Here is a 13,431-nt window from a genome sequence, read left to right on the forward strand (position 1 = left end):
TGTCGACATAACAGGGGCATCAAACCAAATCAAAACCCTAATTCCTACCAGAAACACCATTAATGGAGGTGGAAGAAGAAAATTACCTACTGATGATGTTGATGTAGATAGAAACACATAGATCCGCCAAATTAGTCGCAAATCTGAGATGATTCAATCAAATCAGCCTTCGAATTTCGATTTACAGTAGTACCAGCAGAAGATGATGGATTAATGGTGGTGATGATTGTTGAAGATGGAAGTAATGGTGGTTTTGATGAAGAATCATGCTAGGATCGGTACCTTCAAAAATTGATCTCTGAGTTTGATACCATAGTAACACAGGTAATTCCTGATACATTGTTGCGGTTTAATCAATTTGATTGAATAGAAATATAAACCTGATTACAGAACACTGCTTGGTATATGTATTCGACTCTCACAAACTGGTTTCTCTCACACGCTCACTCGGCACATACGTAACACACTCACAACCTCTATGCTATCACACTGTCATTGCACACACTCACAACCTCTATGCTATTAGGTAACTTTGGGAAGAATTGGATGGGAAAAGATGAAGGAGGAAGAGACAGAAAAATATAATGGTAAAGCAAAGAAGGAAACATAGAGGAAGAAGAAGATTTGGATGGGTATATGTGGAATTGGGCTTCTTTTTTAATGTTATAGTTATTCTACCGAGGTATATAGAAAAGTCATGAAAACGATGACAAAAGAAGTCATTTGTACCCGCTAACTTGTGCGCGGTTGTCGTGCTAGCAAACCAGCGTGCCCTTCCAATAGGTTGTCGTGCTAGCATACCAGCGAGCCTCATGAAGAACTAGTCAAGGAGTCGAAGCAGATGGAGGGGATGATTATGTCGCAAGGAGGCAAACTAACTCTATCTTCTATGTCAAATTCTGCAATATTGAACCATCAGGAACCCAAACCTGAAACATCTTCAAGCACATCATCCGTTGAGGAACGGAGATGACCAGCTGAGCTAGCTCCCCGTTTTTCAATACTCTTCAGCATCACCGGCAAAAAAAAAAAGACTTTGCTCTTGCCTCGGTCGTTGCAGGTATGTCGAAAAGATAAATGACTAGGATCCTGGCTCCGAACCCTAGTTAGCAATTCGGCAAATAATTCGTGAATTATTCCGTATCAGTCGGCACCGAACAATTCGCCCGTCTAATTGCAACTCGGACTCCTGTACGGGCGATTTCATCAGGTTCACGAACTATACGCGAAGTTCACGTTCCGAACGAGAGTTGTTGACACCAAATCGGCTGACCCAGTTGCTATTGGGCTTTCTTAATACCATACTACAGGGCCCAACTAACCATTTCGTTCGTTTTCCAAAAATTCTTCGCGAAGTGAGATTCGAACCAGTGACATACAACTCCTGTAGTCGGCCACTGAGCTAATGATTCTGTCATGGTAATTTAACATATATTTTGTATATATGGGAATTTTTTTTCACACATCACATTTTTTCCACCCTATTTGATCTTTTCCACCTATTAGTATATGCCGAATTTTGAGTACCGAACTCATATTTTTAAAACGATTTATACACGTACGTATGTCGTTCCGTATTATTGTTGTATCACGAACCGTTGATCGGATTCTTGACCGAATTCGATTTTTATAAATCCGTATAATATCCGTACATATCCCGCTCCGAACATTTCCCGTATCCCGAATTGCTAATTAGGCTTCGGACGTCTTGGAAGAGAGTGGGTCACACACAATCAATGTCCCTGACACCCACTTGCATTAAGATTTTTACCATCGAGGACGTTTTAATTTAGATAACAAAAGTCAAAGGGATATTCCGTAACCAAGATTCAAAAATTTACAACATAAGTATTTTTACTAGCTAAGCCTAAGGGACCACATTTTCAACCTTAATCAACAAATAATTATAGCCTTACAAACATTATCCACGTCCAAAAGGGGGAAAGCCCTGAAAAAAATGCGGAAAATGGATCATTTGTCCAAATATTTTTAAAACGTGGTTCAAATGGACGAGTAAAAATTATTATGGGTGAAATGGACACCAAAAACATAGTAAGGATGAAACTGGATTCATCCTGACTTAAACTTAAAAAATAGCAAGGATGAAACTGGATGCATCCTGATGTAAATTAAAAATAAGAAAAAGTATTTAAAAATGGGTAGGATAAACTGTTTACATCCTGACTATTTTTATATTTTTGTCCATTTAAACAGTATCAAAATCTAAATATTTTTTTCACCCAAAAATTGTTGATTTTGGTATTTTTGACCAATTTTGTGAAAAGAATGGCGTGGTTGCCACATTTCATCAAAATTAGTTGAAATCCCATAAGATATCCTGCAAAATTATTTCAAGAACAGCCGATTACCTGACAAAATATCCATCCGTTCTTGAACTGATTTGGGAGAATGTACTTGTAAAACATTAATATGAAATATAAATTGTGGTGAAAAACCATGACACTTGCAGGTGAATAATGAAAAATTAAGAAATATCCGGTTAAACGGTAAGAAAGCAAACAAAAACACCGGTGAATAAAGAAGGAAACCTGTTGCAAGGGACGCTCCATTAATTGTGAGAAAAATTAACAATATATATCCGATGATTTAAATTGAGGAACGGCCGGGAAATAGAATATATCCTAAAATTCTTCGGAGTAAAACACCTAATGTAAGTTATTGTCCAATTTGTTCAGAGAACCCTGTGAGTAGCACAGTGGATGTCTCATCGTCTCTCGTCCCAGTGTACGCACTAGCCTACTAACTGCAGTAGCAGGAGGGGTTAAAAGGGGATAGGGCAGTGGGGCCCGCGTCAAAAAATAAATATTTTTTGATCACTCATTTTAATGGATTTAGATAAGAAAATAAAATGCTAGACTGATCGTGGGTTCAATCCAACAATTTATGATGAAGCTATCGACAATTCAGACCTGCTAGACTGACCGTGATGAATCTATCAAGTAACAAAAGAAAAAGGGTCTGTAACGTGGTTGGTTTGTTGTTTCTTTGGCATTGATCTCGTTTAAAGTTTTCCCATAATTGAGGAAACTTTAAGTTGGTACTAACAAACCAATGAAAGCCAAAGAGGGAAAATAATTGAGGAAAAATGATAAAACGCCCCCTCCTACCCATAGATAACCGTCCTTTTTAATCAGGGACGACGTCCTAAATTTAATGCACGTTGGTTTTATCCAACGTTGGGACTAAATGTAGGTCATAGGAAGCAGCAAGCAGACGATTGTACGTAAAGAGTTGTTCGTGGCCGTACTAATTTGAATTTAATAGTTAAGATTTGGTGACGGACAACAAGATTTGGTGGATGATCAGTCACTATTACAACTGTACCATTATAATTTACGGCTGTGATAGACCTACCAAGAACCTGCACCGTGATATGCACCGAAAAAGGATCGGATAGTCTAAGAGCGACTGCAATGGTACGACTAAACTCAAAGATCAAAGACCAAAAAAAAAGACCAAATATGAGTTTAATCTGTACTGTGACGTTATGGGGAGAAGACCAAATTTGGTCGCGCGTAAAATTAATCACCGCACGAAAACGGGCGTAAATTTGGTGTACGCTTGAATGGGGCGTAAAATTGGTTTACGCCCGAAATTTGAATGGGGCGGATGGTTTGGTGTCCGCCTGATGAGTAAGTGAACGGGCGGATGGTTGGGTGTCCGCCTGATGAATTTCATTTTGAATGGGGCGGATGGTTTGGTGTCCGCCTGACGAAATGTGAACGGACGGATGATTGGGTGTCCGCCTGATGAATTTCATTTTGAATGGGGCGGATGGTTTGGTGCCCGCCTGATGAGTAAGTGAACGGGCGGATGGTTGGGTGTCCGCCCAGCAACAAGCGTACTTTAAATTTACGCCCGACTATATTAGGATTTGGTATTTGGTCGCGACCAAATATGATCTGGGATTTGATCTTTGGCTGGGATTTAATCTTTACTCCGTCCCACTGCGTTACGATCTCATCCCAAATTTTTGGTTATACTCGCCCACTGTGGATGCTCTAAGATCTCCTCTCAACAGCGGGATAGGGAGTGGGGCAGGAGCGGGCCCACTCTCCTCTCACACGGTGTGTGCACTGCACGGTGCACCAAACATTTTCGTATAATTTATAGACGGAAAATGGGTCATTTGTCCAAGTATTTTTAAAACACGGTTCTAATAGACAAATAAAAACTGGATTCATCCTGGCTTAAACTTAAAAAATAGCGAGGATGAAACTGGATGCATCATGTGTAAATTAAAAAATAAGAAAAAGTATTTGAAAATAGACAGGATGAAACTGTTTACATCCTGACTTTTTTACATTTTTGTCCAGTTAAACAATATCAAAATCTAGATTCTATTTCACCTAGAAATTGTTGATTTTGGTCTTTTTAACCAATTTTCTGTATTATTTAAAGTGGAAAAAAATTACGACCACATACTACTTTCACTCATAAAACTTGATGACATGCCAGTTAGTCCGACTAAATTTGTCCATAAGTTCATAAAACATAAAAAGAAAGGTACCACTTCAAGAGCATGAGAATCGTCTTTAATGCAGCAAGTTGAAGATTCATAAAAAGAAGAACTACTTCAAAATAATTTAGATCGTCTCAGTCATTTTTTTGGCAAACGCAAAAAGGTTTATGCGTTCTGGAATGTGCAACTCTTTCACCAGCAGCGTCGTTAGAATCCAGTTCCTATTATTAATGTCTGCGGATTTCTTTTTGGACATGCATGGAGTTTAAGAGATTTTAAAATTTGGAGCTTGACATATCTTATTGATACCTTCAAAAAATAAAAGACATATCTTATTGATAGCAGATGAAGTGAAATTATAATTTTGCCATGTTTTAATAGCACCATAAGCTCGTGGCTAACACTAGTTGTGTTAGTAGCTCTATTCCTAGATTGTTTGATGACACTTTCTGGTTCCGATATAACAAGTTATAGGATTTCGGACTTGGGGGTCGGTGTTGGCATAAAAGTGACACTTCCGTTAGTTCTAGTTTGTTCGGGGTGTCTCTGGTAGGCTTGCACCTGGATTTCTGGGCTTACTGATCGGATACTTTTTTTTTTCTGGCATATATAATGACAACTTCTGAGTGACACACTTGGGTAATTAAGTTGGGTTCTCACTGTATTTTCTTTTTCTTTTTCGAAGTCTGTAGATACCATAATCTGTATGGACACATGGAGGATGATTAGAAGCTGCAGCTGGACACAAGACTACAACAACACACAACATATCAACCCCAACACAGCTTCAATCCTAAGCTAAGGATAGAAGAGTAATTCTCCAGAAGATATTTTCCCTTTATAAACCAAAACGATTAGGTCTAGAGGGGGGGCTTGGTCGGAGAAGAGAGAGGAGGCTTCTGTTTCTATTTCATTTCTCTTTTCTATTCTTGCTATCGATGACTCACAGAGAAATCGACGAAGCTCCTTCAATGTAACCCAACAATCTTAATAAACACCTTAACTCTTTTTCACCCGTGGATGTAGACACTCCGTTGTCGAACCACGTATATGCTTGTGTTGATTTCTATTTCATTTCACTGCACTTAATTTTGTTCATGATTTGAGTCTATATCTTGTTATAGTCAGTACTTTATCATGTGTTTCAATTGGTTGTGCCACCAAATTAATGGTGTTCACAATTTGGTGCTAGAATCAGGCAATGGGTAAAGGATTTATCCTACCTGTTGTTCCAGATCTGTTACTGTTTAAGTTTTTATCTCTAAAATCGGTATTCAATTTTACAAATTTTCAATTTACTGTTCATGGAAATGGTTCAAAAATCTCTTTTCTGGACTTGGTTCTTTTCAAAAATCTATTTTACTTAGCTTATCATATGTGCAGACCTTTATTAACTCTTCGAGTATCTTGATGAGTATTTTTTCTTGGGTCTTTATAAGGGGTCCTCATCTTTTCAGTACATTTTTGCCCAAACACAATTTTGGCCTAATATTTGCTCTTGATGCATGGCTTTGTTCCTGCGTATTGAATGATTTTTGAGGTGCTAAGATGTTACACAAACTTTTAGATTTGTTTCCTAATGATAAACCTGCCTTGTATTCAACTTTTTAGTATACCTCCGACCTTTCATGGAACCGTCATGTTTAGATTTGATCGCTACCCAATCTTTGGATTTGTTTTTTATAGCGATGTTGATTTCTAACCCAGTATTGTTTGGCCTTATCATTTTATACAAACTCTTGTTGCTTTCGTTTTGAAACGAGCATAGCCTCGCTTTGATTTTTAACCCTGCCATCGGTAGCTTTATATTCCCCGCATTTTTTGCCTGGGGATGATTTTATAAAAACTGGCCTGTAGTTGCAATCCAAGCTAATGTTGGTTCAAATAGATTAGCTTGATTCCTTCCCTTTGTGATCTTTGAATTTCCTTATTTTCATCAAATGGGTTTTTACATGGCTATTAACTTAACCAGTTTATGAGGATCGTAACCTCCTCTTGATTAGTTTTCATTTTAAAACAAGATTCGAACCATCCTGCTTTTAAGCTAGCTTTTTTACTATTTGTCAAAATGTTCTAATGAGTTCTGTGTTTGGAACTCCACTAATAACCAACAACTGAAACACTCTGAAATCATTTCTAGGTTTACCTTAATTTCTACTGGTCTTTCCTTTTATTTATTTAGTTAAAGGACTTACTTGGAGGAGGGTTGTATACCACCGTTGTGGCTCCCTCGACATGATAAGATGCATCGTCACAAGGACTGTATGTGGTCCAATGCAACAGAATACGATGAACCAGGGTCATGGTATAACTCATGTCTGATGTCGACAATGGCATGAATGCCAGGTCTGATGTTGGCGACGATGAGTTAGCCTACCGGCCATACGATGGTATAATTACGAAGCATGCTTCGTTATCAAAATGATGACAATGTAGGCTTCCAATGCAACGGCAGACAATGAGCCAGAGTCACGGTTAACTCAAGTCTGATATCGACGTTGGCATGAAGGTGCCAAGTCCGACATCGACGACGATGAGTTAACCCACCTCTAATGTCGACGCCAAGTTTGATATCTACAAAGGCATGAAGATGCCAAGACTGATATCGACGACGATTGAGTGATAACAGAGTTCACCTAAGTGGACGATGAAGTTCAAAGTCCACTCTGATGATGCAGCTCCAACCACTAATGGTCATGAGACCGGGAACAAGAAGTATTCTAATACTTCTTCGTTCTCATACTTCACGCATTCTTACCGATGAATACTTCGGAATTCCTCATGCATTTTTATCCAGTTTTTATGGATTAACAAGCACACCACAACCAAACCATGATGACAATGAATCAAATTCCGATGGCCAAAGTGCAACAAAGAACCCAAGTTTTCCCATGACAATCCAAAGTCTTGCTAGGATGCTAATCCTCGAAGTGGCCAGCTAGAAAACCAAGCAAGAGAGGACCAAGAGAATTTGCAGTGATCTTCAGGCCAATCAAAAGTCGATGGCTTTTGAAAGTCAATGACGATGCAAAACCAACGAAGATCCATGATCTGATGACGACGGTCTTGGGAAATGAAGAGCTAAAGTCTTGTTACAATATCCAAAGTCCGCTGATGCAAACCCGGACATGACTATCGCTTAATAGCTTAATAGCTTGCATGTGTATCTCCCTGGGATCATGCATAAATAAACAAACATGCTGCACGGCATATGAAATATCAGGGCGGGTGAACGTCAGGTATTGAAGAGCCCCGGACAAGCTTCTGTATAAAGTCGGATCCTCGAGTGGAGGGCCAGATGTAGTACTGAGCTTCGGTTGTGTATCAACAGGAGTAGTGACTGGGTTGCAGTTCGTCATTGATGCACGAGCAATAATATCTTGTGCATATGAGGACTGTGATAGAAATAATCCTGAATCTGAGCGAGTCACAGTAATATCCAGAAATTGATGTAACGCGCCAAGGTCAGTCATAGCAAATTCACATTTCATCAACCCAATGAAACGCTCTAAAAGTGCATCATTAGAAGCGGTTAAGACAATATCATCCACATATAATAATAAGTATGCAGTGTCCGAACCAGAGTGATAGACAAAAAGTGACGGATCACAAACACTTCCACGAAAACCGCAACCAGTAATAAATTGTGCAAACCTTTGAAACCATGCTCGAGGGGCTTGTTTAAGGCCATAAAGAGACCTACGGAGGCGACAAACATAATCAGGATGAGCGGAATCAACAAAACCTGGTGGTTGATGCATATATACTGTTTCAGCCAGATCACCGTGAAGAAAGGCATTTTTGACGTCTAGTTGACGAATGCCCCAAGAACGAGATGTTGCGATACTGAGTACAGTGCGTATAGTCGCTGGTTTAACAACCGGACTAAACGTCTCAAAACAATCAACTCCAACCTGTTGAGATTTGCCATTGGCCACTAGTCGAGCCTTGTAACGTTGCAAAGTTCCGTCAGCGTGAAACTTGTGACGGAAAAGCCACATTGACCGAATGATATGAGCGTTACTAGGGCGAGGAACCAGCTCCCAAGTGTTGGTCATAATCATAGCATTATATTCGTTCTTCATGGCAGCATTCCAGTTTGGGTCCCTAAGTGCATAAAGATGAGAACGGGGAAGAGGGGAAATGGGAATTGTGGATTGGACATGAAGATTGAGTTTTTGGATGGGACGGAAGATGCCCCGGGAGGCCCTGGTGGTTGGACGGGATGCCGCTCGAAGCTGTGGGCAGGAAGGTGTGGCTTGGTGAAGTGGGCTGGAAGATGCAGGCACAGAGATGGGCTGAGTTTGTGAGGTTGTTGGGATGTCGAGGGAGATGGGATGTATAGAAGTGGGCAGAGGAGAAGTGGGTTGAGTGGAAATGGGATGAGTAGAAGTGGAAGTGGGCTGAGTGGAAATGGGCTGAGAGGGATAAGCTAGCCTGCGGTGTGGAGGAGTGTACAAGGTCGAAGGAGATGGGCCTTGTTCAGGAGGTGGAGCGGAAATGGGCGTGGGTACATGCTCAACAGAATTTGAAGGCACAGGTGATGGATAGGTGGAGGAATCTAGGAATGAATAGAGAGGATGGGTTTGTGGGTCGTGAGTATGGGAAGAGCTTGGACAAGAGGAAATAGAGAAGGGAAATACGTTCTCATCAAACGTGACATGTCTCGAAATAATGATTTTGTTTGTGGAAATGTCAAGACAACGATAACCACGATGATTGGGTGGAAAACCAAGAAAAACACACCTAGTGGAGCGAGGAGCAAGTTTGTGTGGTGTGGTGGAGGAGAGATTAGGGTAGCAAAGACAACCAAAAATGCGAAGATGAGTATATGTGGGTTGGCGTCTATATAAGATGGACATTGGGGATTGGAAATTGAGGAGTCTAGTAGGAAGAATGTTGTGGAGGTAGACAGCCATAAGAAGAGAATAAACCCAATATTTGGGAGGAACGGAGGCATGAGACATTAGAGTACGAGTGATATCATTGATTCGGCGAATCATGCGTTCAGCCTTACCATTTTGAGATGATGTGTGAGGACACGAGAAGCGAAAAACCATGCCATTTTTACTAGAAAAGTTGTGAAAAGTGGAATTATCAAATTCGCGACCCATGTCGCATTGGAATGATTTAATTTGGCGTTCGAATTGAGTTTGAACAAAAGATTGGAATTCCAAAAATTTGGTGAAGACTTGGGATTTTAATTTTAGTGGAAAAACCCATAAATAATTGGTGAAATCATCCAGAAATAGAAGATAATAACGAAATCCCGTATCTATATTCAACGGAGACGTCCATAAATCACTATGAATAATATCAAAAGGAGCAATACTAGTAGACTGAGAGTCATAAAAGGGAAGACGAACATGTTTGCTAATTTGACAAGAGTGACAAAGATTTGGAGAATTATCCTTATTGCATTGAATAAAAGATTTTGTGCGTAAAGTGTCGAGGACAGCTTTGCCAGGGTGGCCGAGGCGACTATGCCAAACGGTAGGTGAGCATACGGCAAGAGAATATTGGTGAGGTGGTGGCGAAAAAGAGGATTGCACGACGGAGGTGGTGATGGGATAGAGCTCCCCAGAACTATCACATCGGAGAATAGTCTTCCTCGAACTCAAGTCCTTTACAGAAAAACCATAAGGATCAAATTCAACAGACACATGATTATCAGTGGTAAATTTTCGAACAGAGATTAAGTTTTTGATGATGGAAGGGACGACAAGGGTGTCGTTGAGGTGAAGGGTGTGAGTTGGAAGATTTATGTACTTAGAGCCACTAGCAGTTACCGGAATGCTATTGCCATTTCCCACCAAGATAGAACGAACATTACTAGAATTAAAAACTTTTTGTAATGTACCTGGATCCGAGGTGATGTGAGAGGTTGCTCCGGTGTCCATATAGAAATCATCATCAGGTGTCCGAATGCTCATAGAGCTGTAGGCTTCGGCGATATCTGACGGTTGTAGGTAGTCTGTGGTCGGAGCAATGTAGGCTTGCGGTGATCGACCGGCTGTAGGATGGCGACCACGACCCCGTCCTCTACCACGGTTCTGGCGACCTCGTCCGCGGCTGGCAGGTGAAGCAGCATTCCAGGGAGAAGCCCAGTATGGAGTAGCCGGATATGGGCCAGGTGCAGCAACGTTCCAGGGAGTAGCCGGATAAGCCCAGTGTGGGTAAGGAGGAAATGGGCTTGCTGGGTTGGGCAGTAGTGGGCTTCTGTTCGATTCAGTAGGGAGCTGCGGGTGAGAAAGCACTGGGCCTGTTGGATTTGGAAGCAACGGCGCTGTGCGATCCAGACTTTGTTGATGACGCTGTGCAACAACAGGAAGGTGATGGGAGGTGTGCGGTGTTCCGGCATCAAGGGCAGCATGAGTATTTGATGTAGATTGATGTTCACGGCGAATCTCTTCAGTGCGTAGTTGAGATCGAGCAGTGTCAAACGATGGCATCGATTGTTGAATGAAGGAGGCAACAGTATTATATTCCTCCGGAAGTCCATTGACAAGCTGGATAACTAGTCGTTTTTCATCCATTGGAAACTCGAGGTCACTCAATCGATTGTTTGCCATTGATGATTATTGGTGTTGTTGGTGTTTTTAGAGGAAGAAGAAGGAGGACCGTTTTTGGCCTCGTGATACCATATCGGATGTTAATCAATCCGTTGGTTATTCTTATTCCATAAAATCATATAAATAGAGTTACAGGAAAAATCTGGGAGACTTTATTGCATATCGTATATTCTCCCAGATAAATAAGGTAACAGAAATATATTGTCTATTAATGACGACGGCGTATAACCTGGAAGCAAAAATGCAAAGCTCAGTTTTGGTCCAAAGATGATGCATGTGAACCAAAGTATGATTTTCAAGTTACGAAGTCCAACAGGGACGATTGCACAGGGTATTAATACTAAAGTATTAATACTTTGTGATGTGGCTTGTTCGACTCAAGGGATTACAATAAGTTGTTGCAGGTCTAACCTTCTTTGGTACATCGACGAGAACGATTCTACCCCCAGTAGTGCAGCTTCGGTATATCAACACGACGGTATATCTTCGGCTCCATATCCAGATAATGCAGCTCCGACTCAAGAGGGACTATAAATTAAGCTAAAATACCAGTGGAGGCAACTAAAAGAGTTTGGCTCAAGCTTAGTTAAAAGCATGTGTCGGAATACAACTAGAAGCCACGGTTTAACCCAAGACTGACGTCAACGATGGCATGAAAATGCCAAGTCTGATGTAGACGACGATGGGTTAACCTACTTTCTACAAGAGTTAATTACGAAGCATACTTCAAGGAGGTCTATGACTGGAACGATCATAATAAACGAGGTTGTTGCAGTCTAGTGACGATAATGCAAGGTCTACCAGCGTACAACTCAAGCCCAATGACTCTTCTTCCACCCCGATGACACAGAGAACCAGCCAAAGTCCGATGCCAGTAATGCTTGCCAAAACCCGAAGCCGAATACAGATGAACTGAAGAACCGAAGACGGACGCCAATGTTTCATAACTGATTGTCATAATCCTGCAATGTCGATTCAAAATCCGCAGACAAAGATGCAAGGCCTGAATACGATGATCCAAGGTTCGAAGTCATATGATGCTCGATGTTAATAATCCAAGTTAACCCGGACTACAAAGTGTCTCGTAGTTCAAGGAGCGAAGAAGGCAAGCTAAAGGGATCTGTCTCATAATTCAAGGAGCGAAGAAGGCAAGCTAAAGAGATGATCTTAAGTCCGCTGATCTTAAGAAGGCAAGCCAATGATGTGAAGCCTAAAGAGATGATCTTAAGTCCAATATCGACAGTGTGGCTCGATTCACTAATTATGGAAGAATCAAAAGTTTCAGGGATTACATACCTAATACAAGGACCTGGTAACGATATGCAAATATGATGATGTTGCTTCATACTGAACACTATGGTTCAATACACGAAGCTTTAAAACACGTCAACATAATTAAAGAAGCTTCAAAACACGAAGCTTCAAAACACGAAGCCTTAAAACACGAAGCTTCAAAACACGAAGCTAATGACGAAGCTTCAAAACACGAAGCTAAGGACGAAGCTTCAAAACACGAAGCCTCAAAACACGAAGCTAAGGACGAAGCTTCAAAACACGAAACTTCAAAACACGTCATCATCATAATTAACAAAGCTTCAAAACACGAAGCTAAGGACGAAGCTTCAAAATACGAAGCTGATGACAAAACCTTCAAATTACGAAGCGAATGACGAAAGCTTTGTATCAGTACGATGGACTTGCCTTAAAATAAGCATCAATGCTTAGTATGATGATATGAGAGCTGATGCTTCATTATTTATAAGAATGATTCTTATACTTCCGTTCATACGCAAAGTACGAACCTCGTTCATACGCAAAATGGGATGCCATCGATGGCACCATTACGATGCCATAAAGATGCCAAGTCTAACGACGAAGCACGAGTCTGATGTACCTGCGTTCCCCCACTCCAGCGATGGTGTACCTTCGTTTTCTTCCCAGCTTCGATCTTCATTCCAATAACGATGCTGAAAGCAAACTTGAGAAGAGTTCGGCCGGCGCTCAGCTCAGCCCTATGATACATACAGACTCTACTCCGATGACGCCACTCGGACAAGGAGAGTTAGAGAATCTGCAATACGTTGGAAAAACACTAGCATCATTCAGGGAACGAAGATCAATGTTTAATATATAAGACAGCTCTCATTGTCTCGTTGTCTATATAAGACAAGTCTAATATATCATGCAATGACAACAAGGCGGTTGTTGTGATGACGTATTTTCACATTATTTATGATAAGGGTCTCTTCAACATCCCATTTTGCATTATTTAAAATATCCAAAGACTAACAATGAGCCAAAGGCTCACAACTATGATCCAAAATATGATGGTCGAGCAGGACGGTCAATGTTTACGGAGCAATCTCCCTGAATTTC

General features: G+C 40.9%; 1 protein-coding gene across 1 annotated transcript; it reads right to left on the reverse strand.

Annotated features, from left to right (window-relative positions):
* Positions 1–10,072: 10,072 nt before the first annotated feature.
* LOC113326408 lies at positions 10,073–11,055 on the reverse strand. Its single transcript, XM_026574146.1, has 2 exons — positions 10,344–11,055; positions 10,073–10,107 (listed from the first exon to the last, which is right to left on the reverse strand). The coding sequence occupies exons 1-2, from the start codon at positions 11,053–11,055 to the stop codon at positions 10,073–10,075; spliced, it is 747 nt and encodes a 248-aa protein (XP_026429931.1).
* Positions 11,056–13,431: the final 2,376 nt, after the last annotated feature.

The sequence above is a fragment of the Papaver somniferum genome, unplaced genomic scaffold (assembly GCF_003573695.1).
Source record: "Papaver somniferum cultivar HN1 unplaced genomic scaffold, ASM357369v1 unplaced-scaffold_10, whole genome shotgun sequence".
Taxonomy (NCBI): domain Eukaryota; kingdom Viridiplantae; phylum Streptophyta; class Magnoliopsida; order Ranunculales; family Papaveraceae; genus Papaver; species Papaver somniferum.

What these genes read in the sequence shown, in the direction of transcription:
- LOC113326408 (XM_026574146.1), bottom strand. Translation starts at nt 11,055, where the DNA reads ATGGCAAACAATCGATTGAGTGACCTCGAGTTTCCAATGGATGAAAAA. An exon ending in TCACATCACCTCGGATCCAG is followed by an intron (nt 10,108 to 10,343) that starts GTACATTACAAA and finishes TTTTCTGTAAAG; the next exon opens with GACTTGAGTTCGAGGAAGAC.